The sequence below is a fragment of the Lathamus discolor genome, chromosome 2 (assembly GCF_037157495.1).
Source record: "Lathamus discolor isolate bLatDis1 chromosome 2, bLatDis1.hap1, whole genome shotgun sequence".
Taxonomy (NCBI): Eukaryota; Metazoa; Chordata; class Aves; order Psittaciformes; family Psittacidae; genus Lathamus; species Lathamus discolor.
In genome coordinates, this window is record NC_088885.1 from 83,398,990 (window position 1) to 83,419,957 (window position 20,968).

General features: G+C 40.6%; 1 protein-coding gene across 1 annotated transcript in view; it reads left to right on the forward strand.

Moving 5' to 3' along the window:
• The first annotated feature begins 3,101 nt into the window (after positions 1–3,101).
• MARCHF11 (membrane associated ring-CH-type finger 11) overlaps positions 3,102–20,968 on the forward strand; it is a 32,990-nt gene continuing 15,123 nt past the window's right edge. The window contains exons 1-2 of the mRNA XM_065669301.1: positions 3,102–3,392; positions 4,450–4,605. Coding sequence (XP_065525373.1) covers positions 3,102–3,392; positions 4,450–4,605 — 447 coding nt within the window. The remainder of the gene's footprint in view (positions 3,393–4,449; positions 4,606–20,968) is intronic.

Consider the following 20,968-nt stretch of genomic DNA (forward strand, 5'->3'; position numbering starts at 1 on the left):
TACCAGGTGACTGTGTTTAACCCACTTGAGGTCATTTGCGCAATGTTGTTCAAGAGGTGTGCAGCAAAGCTGTGCATGAACATAAATCCCATCAGCGCTGGCTCACTCTCCTAATCACAAATTAATTCTTCCTGTTTTCAGCTTCTCTCTTTTTCTTTCTCCCAACCAACCACCTACACTACTGCTGTTACGAAGCAGAATATCCTTTCCTGCCTTAAATCTTTTTTTCTTTCTGTTTCCATCTTTGGTTTTGGCTCCTGTCCCCCTCTCTCGCTCAGCAGAAGGCTGAACGCTACCACGGTTGGAGGCTGTGTTATAGAATGTTCTCCACCCCTTCTGCTCTTTTGCCGGCATCTCCTCCCACCCCCACCCAGCATGCCCAACAACTCTCATGTACTCTGAAACGCGGGCATCGATAGCTTTAGCTACTGTGCCAGGAGCTGTTGGTAGACATGCAAACAGGTGATGTGTCAAAAAACACATGTCTGTGGAATACCCGCTCGCAATCAGCTCTCCAAATTAATTACATACATGTGAAAGAAAAATTATTCTAATTCATATTAGATGTCTTTCCTTTTAAGTCATGCTACAGATGTATTTTGGGCAAGATTCAGTAGAAAGGATTGACCTTCTTAACACACTCTATTATTCCTTATAGTCAAATCTATCTTGCCTTTCTGTCACTAGGGAGCCATTCCATTTTTGTGTTGACATTTTTATCTTCTCTTTATTATCTTTTCCAAAAGCCATGTTATTTACTGAATTTTTACCGACAAACAAAAGGATGAGAAAGAAAAATGGCATAAACCCCCACATACAGCAAATGGAAAGGGCATACTCTATTCCTCTGGTGCAGATGAGTAACATTTTAGCATTCATTTACTTCTTCACTACTTTAGTTTCACTGTCTTTTCCTTCTGCTGCTGCCTTAGTTCTCTTCTACCTGGTATTTTGGACTCATCTGTGTGTTCTGACATTTCCTGGTTTTTCATTGGTTGTGATTGCCCCTTCTTTTCTTAAAATTTTCTTCTATTTGATTAATTCTGTCTCCAATTCTGTTTAGTCTTTCTGGCAACCCCTTCTATTTGCTAAGAAAAAAAATTATACGTGTCTGTAGCTCGTCAAAATGTCAATGTCAATGTGACATTTTTTGGTTTACATTACCAAATCTGGATGAATCCATGTTACTTACCTACTCAACAACCACTTTGTGAACAAAAGTGTTTTTAGGGCTGGAGCATCTTGTCCTAATGCCAAGCTAAATGGCCATTGCTAATGCAGAACCACCAGAAGAAAAGATCTTCATGAAGATGGGCATTAGTCATTGATGAGAAAGGGCATAATGATATCTTTTATTCCACTATTGCATATTTGAATATGCACTTTTTTAGAGCAAAGATGTACGCAGTGGTGGTGTTCTTTGTCCTTAATATATGTATCACATGGCCTCCATAATAGATGCTGACCGCAAGAGCACCAGAAGGGTGCAACTTTAACTACAACTTGCCCCAATCAGTTTGAACATCACTCTTTTGCAGCAGGGTGCTGCTGCTTTCCAATCAGTAGCATAGTGCCTGAGCTGGTCTCCAGCCAGCCTGAGAGGTCAGAGCATGACCGTGTATGGTCAGCAAGCTTCTCCAGAGAAATGGATACATGATGAGGACTGAGGAGTCCCGTTTCAGTTCTGTATTCTTCTTTGGTGTCCTGATAAAATGTCCACACCAAGAAAGCCACTACTACCAACACATGGCTGGTGAAGTCAGCAGCTGAGCTCACCCAGGTCCACCCTCATCTTGAGACTATGTATGAAGCAGCCAGTGAAGAAGAAGGGTGATTTCATCACGCTCTGGATCTAAATGTGGCTATGGGAGAGCATATGGCTTCACAATTGTTTCTTGAGGGTTTTTTTTTTTCTTCTCTCTTTCCCCGCACAGACAGTTGCTGTCATTTTCACGAGATGAAATGTGCGCTGGTGTTATACTCGATGCTGAAATTCACACATGCTTCCCTTTAGCAGCCCCAGCCAAACTTTAACGAATTTCTAACCACTGAATGCTTGCTTTTTTTTTTTTTTTTTTTTAGAAGGTATTTGATCATGATGCTTTTAGCAGATTTAATTTTGAAAATGAGGTGATGTAATGAGTTTTGGGGGAAAAAAAAAAAAACCAGTAAAAAAAGCCAGCCACAAAAGCCTAGGACTACAGTTTCACACTCAAAGAACAACTGTTGCATACTCGTTCTGCTGAGCTTTCACAAGTGCAACCTTCCGCAGCAAAACCCCCAATAAAGTGAAAAGATCTGTCATCATCCCTTAAAGGCCCGGGTCCCCTGGCACTGGGGCGCCAGGCCGAGGAGCCCTGTGGGCACTGGGGTGCCGTGACCTCCAGCGGCATCGGCGTTTGTGCACGGGCAGGGCGAAGGAAACCCTCTGCCGCTGCCCACGGCTGGGGCCAGACCCTGCGCCGGGGCGGGGGGCGCGGAGGAAGGACAGCGCGCAAAGCGAGGCCGGGGCGGGCAGCCGTGTGGGGAGCCGGTGCTGCCGGGGAGGGCACAAGGGGCGGCAGGTGCCCCTCTGGCTGCCGGGGAGGGAAGGGGCTGGCGGGGCCGGGCGGGCGCTGGGGTGGCGGCTTCCCGGCGACCCAGAGCAGGGCGGAAGGGGCGCCTCGGCCGCTGCGGGCTCGCGGCGGCTGCGGTGCCCGACTCGCGCCTCCCCTCATCTCCCCTCCCGTCGCAGCTCGCTCCGGGTAACGGTGCCTCGCTCGGGGGCGACCGTTGGCGGCTGGACGCGGCCGGCCCTGCCCCGCCTCCGCCCCGCTCCGCCCCGCCGCCTCCAGACACACGGGCGGGCCCGGCCCCCCTTCTCCCCCCCGCACACCCCCCTGCAGCCCCGCACTCACGATCACTCACACGCACACGCCGCCGGGGCGGCTCTGGCCGCCCGCCGCCTCCCTCCGCCGCGCTCCGCCAGCCGGGTCACCTTCCCGGCCCCCGGCAGCGCGAAGGGCGCCCCAGACACTCTCTTCCCATACATCGCCACCCCGCCCCGCCGCCATCCGTCGCTTTGGGCCGTCCCCGCCCCGGGTGAGCGGGTGCCCCGGGCCATGAGCTGCGCCGGGGGGAGCGTCGTCCTCCCTCCCGCAGAGCGGCAGCGAGACCCCGGGGCCCCTCTGGAACTGCCGGCCGGAGCAGGGGAGGCGAGCGGGGACACCCCGGAGGAGGGAGAGAGAGGTGGCCCCAGCACCGGGGAAGGCCGGAGGGGCGGCTCGGAGGCGGGGGCCGCCGGCGGCGACAAGCCCGAGACCCGCTCGGTGTGCAGCAGCGAGAGCGGCAGCGGCAGCCACCCCGGCGGGGCCGGCCCCATCTGCAAGATCTGCTTCCAGGGCCCCGAGCAGGTGAGGAGAGCCGGGCAGGCGGGCGGGCGCAGGGCGGACGCACCGACCCCTCTCACCAGCGCCCGCTGCTCCCGGAGGCGGCGGGCAGCGATCAGCACCACGGACAGGGCTCGGCGCCTCCAGCCCGGCCCTCGCCCCGCTGCCCGAGAGGCCGAGAGCCGCTGCCTGCCCCCCGGGGAGAGCCCCCTGCAGACATGCCCTGCAGGAGCAGCCCTCTGCTGTGTCGGCGGCCGAACGGGCAGGCAGCCTCAGCTGTGGCAAACGCCTGGGGCAATTCTGAGTCGGCGCAGAGCTTTGGGAGAATTCAGAGATTGCGATGAATGGCTTGCACACTGCATCTTCGTGCCGTCGCGCTCGCTGGATCTCCCCTCAGGGACTTTGAACAGTACGAATCTCTCAGGTTTCTGTTAGAATTTAAAATGAGAGTGTTAGCTTACAGGTAATGTCTAGAAGACTTCCAAGTATCTTCTTCAGTACAGACAAGACACAATATCAGTGATGATTCCGTAACTAGCGCTTTATAGTTTGTCTTGTAGTTGAGCTAAGCAAAATCTTTTCAAGGAAAGAACAGAATAGCTGATCTGTATAATCTAGAAATAGGTGCACTGCTGGGGGAAGTGTTCAGTTACATCATTTGAGGCTGTCTGTCTGTACAGCACAGAGCCCTGCTCCAAGAGCAGGGTTCTCTGTGATGTCACCCATTTCTTTCCTTATGATGACTGCAAACAACTGTTGGAGAAATGCATAACCACTTTGGGTACTATCTGAGGTATCTGAAAGGGCTAATGCTTCTGTTGCTTGATGCACAGTAATCTTGCACTTCACCTTTGCATGTAGACATGCATAGACAGTTATCTGGCTTTGTCTCATTAGAAGCACCTGGATAGTTTTAAGACAGTTTAATTTGTGACCGTTTTTTGTAGCCAAAAATACATGCTTTTTCACATATTGAAATTGAGACCAGTTCATTGCTATAAACCAGTAAAAATTTTGGTAGTGAGTATACCTGCATAGAAAAGATTCCTTTAAAATTAATGTTTCTGTGTTGCCTTTTCAGGGCGAATTGTTAAATCCTTGCCGCTGTGATGGGTCAGTACGATACACACATCAGCTTTGCCTGTTAAAGTGGATAAGTGAAAGAGGATCATGGACTTGTGAACTCTGCTGTTACAGATACCATGTTATAGCAATTAAAATGAAAAAGCCTTGCCAGGTAATTTGGTTTTTTGTTTGCATTTTTTTGTTTGGTTGGTTTTTCTTTTAAAAATATGTTTTTCCAGTTATTTTTAAAATCAAAATGATTCCTATGTTTATTTCAAGGTTTTTGGAATATACACCAGCACCCACTTGAAGCTAATTGTTAAGATTATTTTAGTATGTTAAGACATATTAAAATGTGCAGTCATTTGATTGTTACGTTATTCTAGCATTTGGCTTGCCACAGAAGTGGTCTTAAGAGGCTGTGAAATTCTGTAATTAGATAAGTCATACTGAGACATGACAGAACAACTTGAATCTCCCTGATTCACTTTCTAAACTTTAAACATGTCTTTACAGTTTGCTAAAGACTCAGTCAGAGGTTGATTTCATTCATTCGTTCCAGCTTGGGGTGCAGAGGAGAGAGGCAAGGAAAACTGTTGCCTGTGCATTCATATACTGTAAAAAAATAAAAGGAGTTGACTTTTCAGTCTTGGCATGATCCAGAGTAGCAGAATGTTCGTTAAGTTTTGTCCACCAACAGCTGTTTCAGAAGCTGAAATGTGCAGTAGCATTTTCCAGATCTCCCTTTTAACACCATCACAATATGCAGCTGGAAGTTAGAATATTATAGTGGTAGCATGTCTGGGGAGAGGGGAGGGGAAACTCAAAGCTTCAGCAGAAAGGGAAGTTAGGGAAGCCTTAATACCACTTTGCATATTAAAATTCTTTAGAGGCTTAAAATTGGATCCCAGAAATTGTATTTCATAACATCTGAGGAACACATTAGTAAGATAATTGTATCTGTTTTTAGTTTTGATTCTGTGAGCTCAGAGATGATGGAGCTCTCGAAGGCAAGAGCAATCGGGTCATTTTTCTGTGCCTGAGTTTGATTGGAGTTTTATAGAAAAGACATGCTTGGATGGTAATGGCAGTTGTGTGAACGTGATAAGCATTCCCTGGGTATAGAGGATGTCTGTAGTATTTGCTTACAGCTCTTCAGATTAGGTACAAGTACTTCTGAAGACAGTTGTGACTTGAAGGTTTTTCTTTATGAATCCACAAAGCAAACCTTTTAATGAGCTTTCCTAGATAGGACCTTTATGATGTAAAAAAAGTAATAGATTTGTGGAACTCTCCAGAAAATAAAGGTGGTAGATTCTGCTTCTACATGAACTTTATCTGGTGATTTAGCATGGGATTCTGTTTGATCCTTTTGGCTTTTCCTTTTTTTAACCCTTTAAAAATCTTTTTTTTTTCCTGTGCATCCACAGCAATCTCATCCTTTTCTTAGCAGAGGCTATACTAGCAACAGTTTGCAGTGGTAGTTTCTGAAAATAGTTGTTTGACTGCAAAGATATGACACAGTTGCCTGCAAAGAGGCATCTAATACTATCTGAGATGTCCCAACGTAGCCAAAATACCCATACAAGACAACAGATATGGCACAACTTATGAGAGACTCTGGAACATCTGGAGGCTAAGTGGGATATTAAAAGACATCCAAAATGGCACTAGACACCTACCTATCTGTGGAGAACAGAATCAAGCCCCAGTTTGAATTCAATTTCTGTGGAAAACAGAAGCAAAGAAGAAAGTGTCAGTTAGCGACAGAGTAGACAACAATGTTCAGCCAAGCTATGACTGAAGAAGAAAGAAACCGAAGAGCCAAAAGTTAAATGCCATTCTCTTCATGAGTTATGGCACTATTTTGTTATGGGTTGGGGAGGGCAGATACACAGGATAGGATGGGACTAGATTCATGTTTCTTCTTTGTTAGCTTAAAAAATACTTGATTTATTCTTAACTCTTTCATTTTTAATGTAAATTATTCAAGTCTGTCCTTTTTTATTCTTGACAAAATATCATTAAAAAGAAAAGATTTAAAGGAGTTGCATACTCAATAAGTTTGACATAAATTTCTCTGGTCAACTCCTGACACCCAAAAGGCCACACATCTCTTTGGATAGATGCAGTGATACCTTTCTTGTTCTCCTACGCTGAATATTCCTCTTGTAGTTCCAAAATCTAAAAGGAAGGCTCAAAACTGCAGTCATTTGTGTATTTTTATGAGGGTGATCAGTCCTAAAATGCCCTCACTCCTCTCTCATATTCTTGAGTATAGTAGTACTGGCGATTTTTAAGAGCCGTCTTCTTTTTAAACTTTTGGACAAGTTCTGAAGCATTTGCTTGACTATGCAAGTTTTTCTAAGGTTACTTTTTGTTCAGATTTGATAAAATCTAAAAGCTAGACCATTTCAATATAGTAGTAGTTTACCACATCTTTACTGAGGTAGTTAATGTACTTAAAGTTCACAAACAAGCAAGACTTCCTGCATTACGTTAGAGACAAAGTTTGGACAGTAGTAGGCCAGTCTTCTATGACTAATAATAGTCTGCCCCAGTGCATGTTCTTAGGATTGTCTCTACCAGTCTTTAACTTATTAGATCTGTGTAGGCAGTGTCATAAGAGGGAAAAAGGATGCTGTTTACCGAAGTGACTTTTACTCAGTGAATTGTCTATGCAGATTTACACCAGCTCCTCAGGTTCGTTTTTACCTCCAGTATTTATGGAATGTAACAGTGTGTAGGGAGTTAAGAAGTAGGAGATTTTTCTATGTTTTCTTCCAGAACACTGGAATAAATGCGAATATTCCATTTAATATCTAACATTTTTTATGGTTTCTGTTGCTTCATGGCAGGGAAAGTAATCCCAAAGGGGGCCTCTTTGGAGGCAGTACATTCAAGGAACAAAATTTACTATGGTAAGTGATTATTCCAATAGAAATTTTTTCAGTGTCACTTTGTATATTTCATCAGCTACTACTTATCACTTTTAAGAATCCAATCCTGGAAACACATAGACTTTTAGCACAGGAAAAAATAACAAATAAACCAATGGGCTAACAGTGGTAGGTGAGCACACAAACAAGTGATGAGGTTTGATATGGTGTTTCACAGAGAAATGCAGGTTTAAATATTTTTCAGTGTCCCTCTCAGGATCACATCAGAAATATTTATTTAACCTTGCACTACCCCATTAATGAAAGCACATGTTCACGTTGCTGGACTTTCTCCTCTTGGCAAGGTGGAATTTGATCCAATAATAGGCAAGATTATATTAATAACTAGAAACCCTCTCCCCTGAGCTATAGTGAGGGGAGATGGAACAAATACTGCTTTGGGCAGGGAGTTTTGGAAATTTTCCTTTAAACAACTTAAAGAGGAGGGGAAAATTTTAAAGTCACAGAATGATAGAATAGTTAGGGTTGGAAAGGACCTTAAGATCAAGTTCCAACTCCCCTGCCATGGGCAGGGACACCTCACACTAAACCATCCCACCCAAGACTCCATCCAGCCTGGCCTTGAACACTGCCAGGGATGGAGCATTCACAACTTCCCTGGGCAACCTGTTCCAGTGCCTCTCCACGTTTACTGCAAAGAACTTCTTATATCTAACTTACACTTCCCCTGTTTAAGTTTTAACCCCTTCCCTTTGTCCTATCACAACAGTCCCTAATGAAGAGTCCCTCCCCAGCATCCCTATAGGCCCCCTTCAGATACTGGAAGGCTGCTATGAGGTCTCCATGCAGCCTTCTGTTCTCCAGGCTGAACAGCCCCAACTTTCTTAGCTTGTCTTCATAAGCATGTCTGACTTTGAAAGGAAATCCACTTAGAATTACATTTTAAATTGACAAGAAGAAAGAAAGCACAAGCAGAAATATTTTTTATATTGGTTAAGCTTTATAATTTGTACAGATTTCCTTCTCAAAGGAAATATAAACCAATTGCTTTATTTTTATTGGTTATATTTAATTATTAAGCTATTAACAAATCAGTTCACTAGGCTTGCATGAATGTATATTGAAGAATGTCAATTCTTTTGTAAGATTAAGAAATAATGTTTGAAAGTGGGATATAGTTATGCAAAGGTTAAAAAAATTTACTTTGGTGCTAAACCCCATCATTTCTATAAAAGTAAGCAATAAAGATACTTAAAGAATAACCTTTTTTAGACTGTTACTCTAGTCTATCATAAAATAGTAATATGTTAGATGTTTAATATGCCCTGTGCTTCTGTTCATTAAACCATTATTTTCTGGTACTTCAAGTAAGCTGGACCTATTCCAAAAGCAATACAGTAGGTTGGTATGCTAATTTAAAAGCTAATTTCACGACAGTTCAGCACCTTCTCTGACATCAGAAAAAAATCACAGACCAGTTATTCAAAAGGGTAAATACTTCATTGTTAAGTCTGATTTCTTAATACAGACAAAAAATTAAGGTTGTTCTTAATATCGTTACTTAAGCAAGTATGTAGTTACTGGAGGTGGAATGTGGCTCATGAGTTCAGTGGTTTTCATTGGTCCAAATTGTGTTACTAACATTTGAGATATTCAGCATAAAAAATACTCTGTTCAACAGTTTTGTGAATTGCAGGTTCAATTTTTTCAAGTGTTGTTAATGTGAGTAGTCCTCACTCGTCTGAGTAATCTCACTGGCATCAATTAGCTAAGCATGAGCTGGAGGTTCTGTAGCAGATTCCATACACATGTATGTGTGTTATATTGAAAAGTAAAAAGTTCTTAAGATACTTCAGTATGGAGGCCAGTGGACAGAAAAAATATGTATCAAATGTTTAGTAAAAGTTACTGCTAATGACGATGCTCAGCTGGATGAAAGCATTTACTTTTTGTAAGCATTTTACTTTTCTCCTAAAAAGGAGAAAGGGAGAAGGCTCAAATCTCCAACAGAGCTTTTAAAACTACACTATGTACTAACAACAATCTATTAACATTGTTGGTGTTACTGTAATGAAGATCAAGGAGGATACATTGTGCTATTCAGCATGTCAGTGCACACAAAGAAAAAGGTTTGTCCCAGTCTTGGACGATATACAGAGAAGTTTGAACAAGAGATAAGGGACAAGTCTATGGGGGTTTATGAAACCAGTGATCTCTGTACACTAACCATTTTTAACTATCAGTCACTGAGATTTTGGCATCTCAAATGGGGTGAGTTTTAAAATGCCTCTTGAAAAGAAAATAATGAATCTTTGCAGGCACCCTTTGAATGCGAAGACAACATAGAAGGGCTGTTAGAAAATTAAATACTTGGCTGAGATAATTATAATGAACAGAATAGAGATGAGAGTCAATGTCTGAGTAGCCATTAGAAGGTAATTAATGTCATTGAAAGCCTGGAAGGACTTAAAAAATCAAGTCAAGTCTGTTTTATTTGACGTGATTGGGAAGAGACGAACCGACACAGCGGAGAAAGAAGGGCATTAACATAGTCAAAGTAGTGGACTAAAAAAAAAAGTCGTATTTCAAGCAGTCTTGTAGTCATGGAGGAAATTGCATTTGTCATGAGCTTAAAAGCTGTGTGGCAATAATACAGATATAAGATGAAAGAGATGATGAAAAATTAATTTTTCGTATATGAATAGTCTTAGATGTGCTATACAGAAAGCACCTGCAAGCTTTAGAAATACTGTGAACAGGAAGATCTAAAAAGATATTTAAATTTAATGGGTTATAGAATCCTCATGGGTTGAAGGACAAATCCATACTACTTGAGGAAAGCTGGGCTGTGAAGATCCTGGAGATTTTAATGAACTTAAATGTATGGTAAGATTTGTACAAAAGGTGGTAGAAACAGACAAATATTTTAGTTTTGAGAGTAGAGAGAATCCTGAAACAGAAAAGTAGGTCTGTCAGTCATCAGCATAGATATAGTCATTGTACTTCTCACACTCTTTCTTTTCTAAGCACCTACTTTTGGCTACTTCTAAGGAGAAGTTACGAGAGTAGATAGACCTTTTGATTTGAAACACTCTAATGATTTCAGTGACATGAAGTAATGGTGTTTACAGTCAGTTCTAAGTAACATATTTAATGAGTTTAGAAATAAAGACCATCAGGACTGTTGGAGAGGCCAATGGTGTCAAATTTGTGGGTTTTTTCTATGGTGGGAAAGGCAAAATATATTTCCTGTGTACTTTCTGTGAAAGAACTGAAGGTAAATGAAAAACTGACAGAGAATTGGTGTGAGTGGGTCAGGAGGAAGGACAGAATCATGTCACTGATGCAAAGTAGAGCAATTATAGAAAAAGAGAGGACAGTAAAAGTTTCACCACTGAGGGAAAGGACAGAAATGCAAAATAGAAATCACCAGAGGGAAAACGCTAAGGTGTAATGAATCTCATGTTGTATTATGTTTCCTCTGTTTTCTTGTAATTAATGCACAGACACAGGGGTAAAAGGAGTAGAGAGTTGGAAAATAAAGACAGCAAAAAGGTGTGGAGACAGAAGTTAACTGAGCTTGCGAAAAACATGTGGTTAGCCATTCAGAGGAGGGAACAAATTCATCATGGAGCAAGTGAACAGGCCACTAGTGCATTTCCAGCATCCTAGAAACAAAAACGTGTTTGTTAGCATACAGAACTGAAGGAGTGCAAGATGGACATTACAGTGGAAAGGAGGAACAAAATTGTACAAGCTTTAGAAGGATGGAGAGACTTGCTAACCAATGACAGCTAAGAGGGAATGGGATAAGAAGAATCATCAGTACCAATGATCTCAAAATCATGAAATAATAATATATGAACAAATGAAGTGGTTCTATCACATTGATATCACAGTGACAGTTGGGTAGGGATAAGAAGAACTAATAACAAAAGACTAGAAATAGACGTGTAAAAAGCTAATCAAAGCAATGAATGGCTGTTGACCATAATCACCAGCATCTACCTAGTGCATGTCACTGAAACCACTCAGTGTATCAGATCGAAAGGTCTATCTACTTTAGTATCTTCTCTCTAGAAGTAGCTAAAACTAGATGTTTAGAAAGGAAAGAGTGTGAGAAGTAATACAACTATATCTATGCTGTTGACACTGGAACATACTTGTGAGTCTAATGAAGACAGACGATATTCTTCTAAGATATCAAAGTGGTCATCAACATGGGAGCTGAAGCATCAGGAAGGAACGTAGGAGACTAAAGAGAGTAAAGAACTGAAACTGGAAGGATGAAGTAGAAAGGGATTAAGTGCACAGAAAACAGAAGCTCAAAAGGGGAAGAAGTCTGATTTTGCTTTAGAGAGTCCTATGAAAGAACTGAGAGTGGTAAGGGGCTAGGGGGGAGATTTAGGTCAGAACTGCCAAAACTTTGAAACCACCTGTTTGAAAGCTATGATTCAGTTCAGAAATTTGCTTATTCCTAGTCTTGTTAAGATTTTAACATCGTATGGCAAAAACTATGCTTTCTGGCTGATTGGAATGGATGAAGATTGAAGCAGTGATCTAGAAGGTGTAGTTAATATTTGTGATTCTGCTACGATTGGAGTGCCACCAGCAAACACCTGAGATCTGCTTTCCTGATTCTCTGTGTCTTCCCGCTTTGCTAGATGGAACATTTGGTCAAAGTTGGCATCTCAACTAGCAGAACTCAGGAAATCTGTTATTCTTGTCAGAGCATCAGCTCTACCCTGCAGGGAGATAGACAAGCCACTCTGGTGCTCACTAAGATAGGGGAATATCTGTAGAAAATAGATTAGGCAAAGAAATGCTGATTAAATCATAGAGAAGAGTTTTGTACTAACATGTGGGTAGACTTTTTAAACTAGTTCTCTTGCATTCTCTTAGGTAGTTTTGTTTTATACCAAGGTAGTCAAGCACCTACAAAAAATAAATAAACCAGAGCATGTTAAAAACACAAAGAGCATTAAAGGTATGTGGGTGTGTGCCCCTCATATGTTCCACTTTTATTTCCTGTAGCATATTAAAAAAACAATTGTTTTCTTGCTTTATTTTGGGAAATGTGTGAATTGTGCATACAGCAGTTTGACTGCTTGAATGGTGTGAAGCAACAGTTAGTGCAATGTAAACTGTGAATGGTACTTTGAAATAAAGCCTTAACTACAAGTGCCATCCTGATCTAGTGGTAAGATAGATAGATTCAGGTATAGATAGATAGAGATATATGATATAGATATATCTATATAGATATATCTATATATAGATATATAGACAGAGATACAGATATAGATTTAAAAAGTGTTATTATCTTGGTGTATTTAATAGCGGCATAACTACTTCAATGAAAAAGGTGGATTCTTTGAGACCGAGATTTTCATGGGGAAAATTCGTTAACAGGAGACATGGTGGAAGGTTGTTTTTCAGAGGAAATATCTTGAATAACAGTTATTACTGAAATTATAAGCATAAATTATGTACTTACAACAGATTGAATTGGAAAAATACTTCCAAAATTAAAAGGCATTGTGAATGGGAATCTAGATTGCTACATGTACAGAGTTACTGCCATTTTAAGTGCTTAGGATCTTTAAGTAAACAAAACTGCTTAGGATATCTAAGTAAACAATGCAAGGCTTAAGATATGGTATGGGACCTGCATTCAGGAGCCTTTGAGTTACTGTTTTCTGTCATTTTTTGTCTGATTGGGTATTTTTCCTATAGCTTCATCTTCTAGCCTAAAATTGATGAAATTTACTTAGTGATGAAAGATTTGTGAGTTTTCAAATGCAAATTTTCGTCTTTTTATCCTACATCCAGAATCCTGATTATTTGGGTCCTTAATTACTATCAACAGAGATTAGTGAACCAAGTACTGGTTGTTTCAGCATGCTGCTTCTGTCTCTTAGTGTGAAAACTAGCTAATAAGTGATAGTGTGCTGCTTTTATACCTCATGTCTATGATTCCTTAGCTCATGCTTATTTGGCAGTGCAAGTAGCCTGCCTTGAGCACTATAACCTCCTGAGTTCTCTTCCAGTTCTCTTCTTGTCTGTGCTGTGAAGTGCCACTGCAGTTTTTTCCACAACTAAAATTTGTCAAAGAAAAGTTTTATCAAATTCATTTAAAAAATTCCTTTTAATGCTTCTTGGTCTTGAATGTTGGTCAGTTTGCATTTCAGTGCTTCATCCAAATGACTGGTAGCTATGCTAACTTCTTTCTTAAATTCTTCAGCTGGGGAGACAGCTTTTGCATCTATTGCACTTAGATTTGTTAATTTATTTTTTTTGTCCCACAAATGTGTTCAAATTGGATGTTTGGTGTTCAGACTGAAAACTCATTGCTTCAGAAGTGGGCAGTGGACAGCGGACAGCCTCATCTTCTTTCCTGCTAACACTGCAACAGTGAAAGAACAATGTGACCTCAGTTCTTTTGAGGAACTGGTCTGAGTCAGAGCACCTGTGTTGTGAGTTTTGCTTGTGTGACTCTTTTCTCGCAGGGTTCTTTGCTTTTTGTTTTTATTTATTTAATAAATTTATTTCTTTTCTTTATTTCTTTTTGCATTTTTTTTTATTTTTTCATTTTCTTTATTTCTAAATTTCTTTTTTTCTGGCTACTTTTGTTTACATTTCAGTGAAGCTGATGGAGAATGAGTATTCCAGATTTAGCCACATGCTGTTTACTTTCCTCTTATTTTCCCTTCAACCCCCAATTTTTGCATATTTTTCTGGCAGTGTCTCCCCTCCAGGGGAGCATTAAACTTTGCCATATCTGTGACAAGCATATTCCCAGTGCGGGAATACACTGTACTGATACCCACACAAACTATATTACTGGATGGAGGCTATTTCCTGAGCTAAGGTTCATTTTCATGTCTTTTATGCCCAAAGAACAGATATAATAAATAAATAATTCCTTAGGAGTTTCATAAAATCACAAACTTTACTATCAAGATTAAATACTTGAGAGCTTCATATGTATTTTGTTACTTGCTAACACGGAAAGAAGATTATTCCGAGCACTACAAGGACAGTAGTGAAAAAGGCAAATTCCATAAAATTAGCACCCAGGAAAATGTATCTGGAGAAAATGGGAGTAAACTTCAGTATGCCTTCTCTCAGGCTAAGGAAGCTCTCTCTGCTCACCAGGCAAGAACAAACAAAGATTCTACTTCTTAATGGAATGCTTTATGTATCTTTCATTGCTATTATCTGAGCAATTTGCAATTTACAATATACCTACTTGTGATTACTTCCAGCACTTTGTGTTCCTCCTTGGATGACTAAATTCTGCATCTCAATTTCAGGGCTGCTATTTCATAGCAGGAAAGCAGTATCACATATTTTACTTGAAGGAATCAGCATAACAGCTGATGTGAGCTCACTGGTTCACGTCAAAATAACACACTTACAGCCTTTTCCTGCATTTGCAACATTTTCCTCCACATAGCCTCCTCCTTTAGTGACCACAGGAATCATCGGAAACTCCAATCATTCGATGTCACCTTCCAAAAAAGACACTTTGCCTGTATTTAAATGTAAAATTATGACCTCGAATCCTCCTGAGACTTAATAAAGAGGGTCACTTCCTCCTCAGGCAGCATTTACAGAGTATTGCCTACCATCTCATTGCTTTCTGGATGCTTGCACCAAATAGAAGTTTGATTAATTACAGATGCCTTCTCATATATATCAAACCTAAGGGCAAGATCTTAATATCATCCACTAATCAGCATAAGGACAGAGACCATCAAATGCATCTTGGGGATTTCAAAATCTTCTGCTCCAACCTGTCCTTTCCTTTGTATAGCCTTGGGTAAAAGATCTAGAAAATACGTGAAACTGATGGTTATTCTAGCGAAATGTGTGTACTTCAGAGTTTGTCCACTGAGAGTTGATATGGTCACCATGTACTTGAATGTGTTCAGAAATCCGTGGAAAATCTGCTGTGCATTCACTGCGTAGAGTTTACGGCTGTGGGGATTTTAGAAACTTATCTTTCTTCTGTGCCTTTCCCTCATGCTGTTGTAGATCTTGTTGGTAGAATTGCTGTGAACCTAGCCAGAGCAATTAGGACCTACAAGATCCACAGACTTCAGTCTTCTAGCCCGGGCTATTTCAGGGGAGAACATAGTTTCAGTAGTTTAAAGTTACTCCTGGTGTTTATCACATGACACAAGTGAATCTGTCTTCGTTGTACATCTCTAACACATCAGGTCCTCAGGATAACCTCCAAAAAGTTTCTGTCTTCCTTATTTGGTTTCAGAGGTTCAAGATTCAAGTCTGTTTACTTAAAAATCATCTAGCATTTCCACAGTGCTATGTCCTCTGAGCTGGAATTAGCATATCTGAGGTGTAAATAAAAAGCCATATCTTCGTCCCTGTGTCACTCTGTCCCTTTTTTTCACCCTTTCCTAATTTTGCTGATGAATTGGCCATGTTATCTAAGTACTGAACCATTGCTACCTCTGACCTATCAATCCCTAAGGAAGTGACCCTTGACTATGAGATTAAACCTGTGACTATTTCTCATAGTCCTCAGTAACTATGCTGACTACTCCTTTTCCAGTCTTGTGACAGAAGTCAGGAAGATTCTTGGTCCAGCGAGTTGCTTTGTCAGGAGCTACAGTCTTTTTCACTTTTTTTCTTCTGGTAATCAAGGCCTAATTCCATTCACTTCAGGGGAATCATAGAATCATAGACAGGTTTGGGTTGGAAGGGAGCTTAAAGACCACCTAGTTCCAACTTCCCTGCCATAGGCAGGAACACTTTTCACTAGACCAGGTTGCTCAAAGCCCTGTCCAACCTGGCCTTGAACACTGCCAGGGATGGGGCAGCCACAGCTTCTCTGGGCAACGTCTTCTAGTGCCTCACTACCCTCACAGTAAAGAACTTCTTCCGAATATCTAATATAAATCTACCCTCTGTCAGTTTAAAACCATTAAACCTCATCCTATCACTACACTCCCTGATATAAAGTCCCTCCATATCTTTTCTGTAGATCTGCTTAAAGGGGAAGAGGGCTTTGTAGAATACATTTTATGATATTAACAAGAAAATTACTTGAAAAAGTTAAATAACTTTATTTATAAACTGAAATTCATGTGGGAATTTTCATTGCTCCAGGGGGTGATTAATTTGCATCTCATGTTTATTTTCAAAGCTGCTTCTGAATATTTCTGTATGTGCTTGAAGGCCGCAATCCTACTGTCTGTCTGTGGCACTCAGCATCTCTGCAGGGTGTTGTGCAGCGGCCTGCTGGAGAATTTCACCACTGGACTGAGTTAATGTGTTGGCTGAGAGCCTGAGCTGCTTCACTTCGGTAGACCATGAGCAGGCATTCAAAAGTGACAGTCTAAAAGCTGTTCTTCTATTGGAAAGTTGCCAAGGATTGTTTTCATAGTCACAAAAAAAAAAAAACCAAAAAAACCCAGCCTTTCTGCTTCAGCATGGCCATTCCCAGTTCCTGGGGAGAAATGATGCTTTCCTTCCTCCAGTTGCTCTTCTCTCTTAGAATCCTGTATGAGTTAAGGTCAATAACTGCAGAAATGGTGCTCAGTGTAGCAAAAGCTGTCTGGTGTCTGTTAGAATACTGTCCATTTTCCTGGGTTTGGGTTTGTTTTTTTGAGGTTTCTTTTCTTGTATTTTCATCGCATATTGAGCCATATCGAGTATTTTCTACTTCAGAGTTGGATGCTGGATAAGTTACTAATAGTCAGCCAGGTCTGGCAAACGTATGTGAAGAAGAGTGTTATATCCTCCCCTTACCAGCTGTCCAGGCCAGTTATATCTTTCTGTGCTTTGAGCCATGAGATCTTATTCTGGCCATTTCATAGTGCTGAGACATATCCCATTAGCTCTGTCTGCAGTCATTAGTCTTAAAGGCTTTGCATTTTCTCAGCTTGCAGTCTTGATGCTTCTGAGCGTCTAGTGAGTGTGTGAGAGTTCCATCTGAGATGGAGAAACATTCCTTGCTTTCTTCATTAGGGATTGTCCCTGTAAGGATGAGTTGCTCACAAACTTTGGGTATTAGATATTTTTGTCTTACTGCAATGGCAGAACCAGAGCCAGTTGAAGACCTGCTTGCCTGCTTCATTCCAGAGAGGTCAAAAAAATCAGCAGCCTATGTGCAAAAAATTTTCCAAGCGGGTAACAATCTGTTTCATGACATATCCTATAGGACCACTGGGGTGCTTTTCCAAGAGTGCTCTAAACTAGTTTAATCAGAGCTCAGTTGTTACTGTTAATATTGTTAAGGAATCTAGAAAAAGTGTAGACCATAGGACAGAGCAATCTCAAGGCTGCTGTTCTGAAAAGAAGACCAATACCTCCATCGTACGTAATTAGTGAACATAAGGACTGTTGTCTAGAGACAACAAAATGTGGCTGTGTTTATAGACAAACTTGAAACAATATGCAAACAAGGAAGTGGTTCTTTGATAAGGGTATTTTCCATGCGGACAGAATGTATTTACCTTTCAGTCTTTTAGGTGCTGCTTATATTTGAGAGAAACTGAGGGTATTTTTATGTTTATGTTGGTACTGCAAGAGATGGTACATGGGTTATGTGTAAGTCCTATAAGTACCATTAAGCCAAGAACAATTGATAGTTTAGTGGTGCTCAAACACAATGGTAAGAATGGATATTACAGTTTTTGATATTATAGCCATTGCTTCTTGCAGTGCTATGAATGTTGATGCACAGTATAACAAGTCAGAAAACTGTATTTTCAGTGTTCGAAAGCATCACTGATATTTTTCAATTTAATGTAATTACTCCAAGGGATTTCAGACATATTCATAATATAGTTAGAGAGAAATATCATGTTTCTGGTATAGTGTATACTGGAAAGGCAACTATTTTCTTTTTACAGACGTAGCTATTGTATTTGATGATACTTAGCATGTAAATTACCACTTTCTGTAATTAAGAACTACATCTTATATATTTTCAGATCTTAAAAATGGAGTCTTAAAAGTAACTGGGTGATTAAAACCGTGGCTACCTCAAACTATTAAAAAAAAATGATTACTTATTCGAACAACAGTACCTACTAGTTTGTAGTTGTGATTATGTAGCAGTGCCTGAAAAACCAGGCAATCTACTTTTAAAATGTTGCTGATTATTTTTCAATTAATAACTTGATATTTAAAATAATTATTGTTATTTTAAGCATACATGAGATTAATTATTGCAATTATAAATGTATTGCACATCTAACAAAGTTTAATTATGCACAATATATAAACCAATGTCAATAAATAAGTTAATTCTTCCATTAGGGCAAAGTTTCAAGCAGTATATTATTTACTATACTCATTTGCGCAGTTTAAGATTTTAAAATTAGGGCCAAATTGTCTTCAAGTGAAGATTTATTGCTAATTTAATTGATTCCAGAATCAATCTAATTGATTTGCCAATCTAATAAATTACATTCTAATTGACTTTCAGAGCAGGCTCTGCCAGATTTTGTACAAGCCAGAACACAGGACTGTCTTCTTCATGCTTACATGCAAGTAGATAATACCTTGGTTACCCTGGTATTCTTATCATCCTGCCTTTTAACCTTCACACAAAATACACATAGTCTTGCTTAGGGAGTAGGCAAGGCTATAACCTTACCTCTGAATGCAGGATATATTTCTTTAGTCTTTTTGTTACCCTCAAGATCTGAAGTTTCCTACAGCTTAGATCTTACAAAGCACATGAAATAAGGACAGTCTCTTACCCCATGTGCATTTTCCAGATGTTCACATGACAATTCTGATCCTATTCTGTGAATTACTTTTTGTTCAAAAAGGTCAAGGGCCAATAGTTGTACTCAGTTGTTCTTGTGAGGTTGCACCCTTCAATGCTGAAACACATCATTGCCATATAGCAATAGGAAGAAGACTGGACAGTGAAGGGTTTTTCAGAATCCAGAACCCACTAAAGAGAACAGTGTCAGAAATAGTTCCTGATGCTTTGTAGCATACTAAAATCATCTCCCTGCTCATCCCTATAGTGATGTGAATAGAGGAATCAATTTAATTTGCTTTCTCTTTGTTTCAGTGAACATCTATGTATTGTATGGGAAATGTAAGTGTTCCTATAAATTACTTGGAAAGAGTAGCCAGCACATTCAGAAAGTCCAGCTAGTAGATGAAGTGTGAATTTCAATAAATGAACTGGAATTAATACTCGAATACTTTCAATAAGATAGACAAGAAGATAGACAAGAAGACATCAACAGAAACAATGAAGAACAGATGATCTCTCTTTATACTGAGGTGTGGCTAAGGCATTTGTGTGAAAGAAGCTTGTTCGGTACCTCCATACTGAGCAATTTTTTACATGTCTTTTAGCTTCATGATCAAAATTTTTTCAGTTAAAAGTATTCAGCAGCAGTTTAGCTAGAACTTGCAAACAGTACCTTTCCCAGAAGAGAAGGAAAAAGCAACCCCAGAACCCTTTTGATATTGTTTGTATCCAAAGAAAAATACCCTCCTAAGTCAGCATGAAAAATGTTAATATCTCCTTCACACAGCTGGTTTATAATTTTGATGAGACTTATGTTCTTTGAATAATTAGAATAAATGTGGGGTGTTTTTTTTCCTCAGTGTTCTTAAGGAATGTAGACCTATCCATAACACGAAAATCTATGCCTGAGCTAATTTTTCAGTTTAATTTTGAGCATCTTTAAGTTGCAGAGAATTCAACAACCGTGGCAGGCTTTCATTCCCTCCATTCATTCATATTTAATTTTCAGATAAGGCTATCAAGAGTACAGCTATGTTGCAGTGAAACTCGGTATTTCCAATAAAGTTGGAACAGAAATCGAACAGTTCCTTCTTTACAGTAGGAACACTATTTATTTGCAGAGTGGTGATTTTCATTCAGTGGTTTTCATGAAATACACACAGGCCCATGAAATGTTCAAAATACTGAAGAACTAAGCTGCTAAGCTAATCTTAATTGATTACAGTCTCATATGAATTAAAAGCTGACTTGAGAGTAAGAAAGCCAACCGTATCCTGGGCCGCATCAAAAGGAGCGTGACCAGCAGGTCGAAGGAGGTGATCCTGCCCCTCTACTCTGCTCTTGTGAGACCTCACCTGGAGTATTGTGTGCAGTTCTGGTGTCCTCATCATAAAAAGGACGTGGAACTGCTGGAACAAGTCCAGAGGAGGGCCACGAGGATGATCAGGGGACTGGAGCACCTCCCGTATGAAGACAGGCTGAGGAAGTTGGGGCTGTTCAGTCTGGAGAAGAGAAGGCTGAGTGGAGACCTCATAGCAGCCTTCCAGTACCTGAAGGGGGCCTATAGGGATGCTGGGGAGGGACTCTTCATCAGGGACTGTAGTAACAGGACAAGGGGTAACGGGTTAAAACTTAAACAGGGGAAGTTTAGATTGGATATAAGGAGGAAATTCTTTCCTGTTAGGGTGGTGAGACACTGGAATGGGTTGCCCAGGGAGGTTGTGAGTGCTCCATCCCTGGCGGTGTTCAAGGCCAGGTTGGATGAAGCCTTGTGTGGGATGGTTTAGTGTGAGGTGTCCCTGTCCATGGCAGGGGGGTTGGAACTAGATGATCTTGAGGTCCTTTCCAACCCTAACTATTCTATGATTCTATTTCCTTCACTTTAA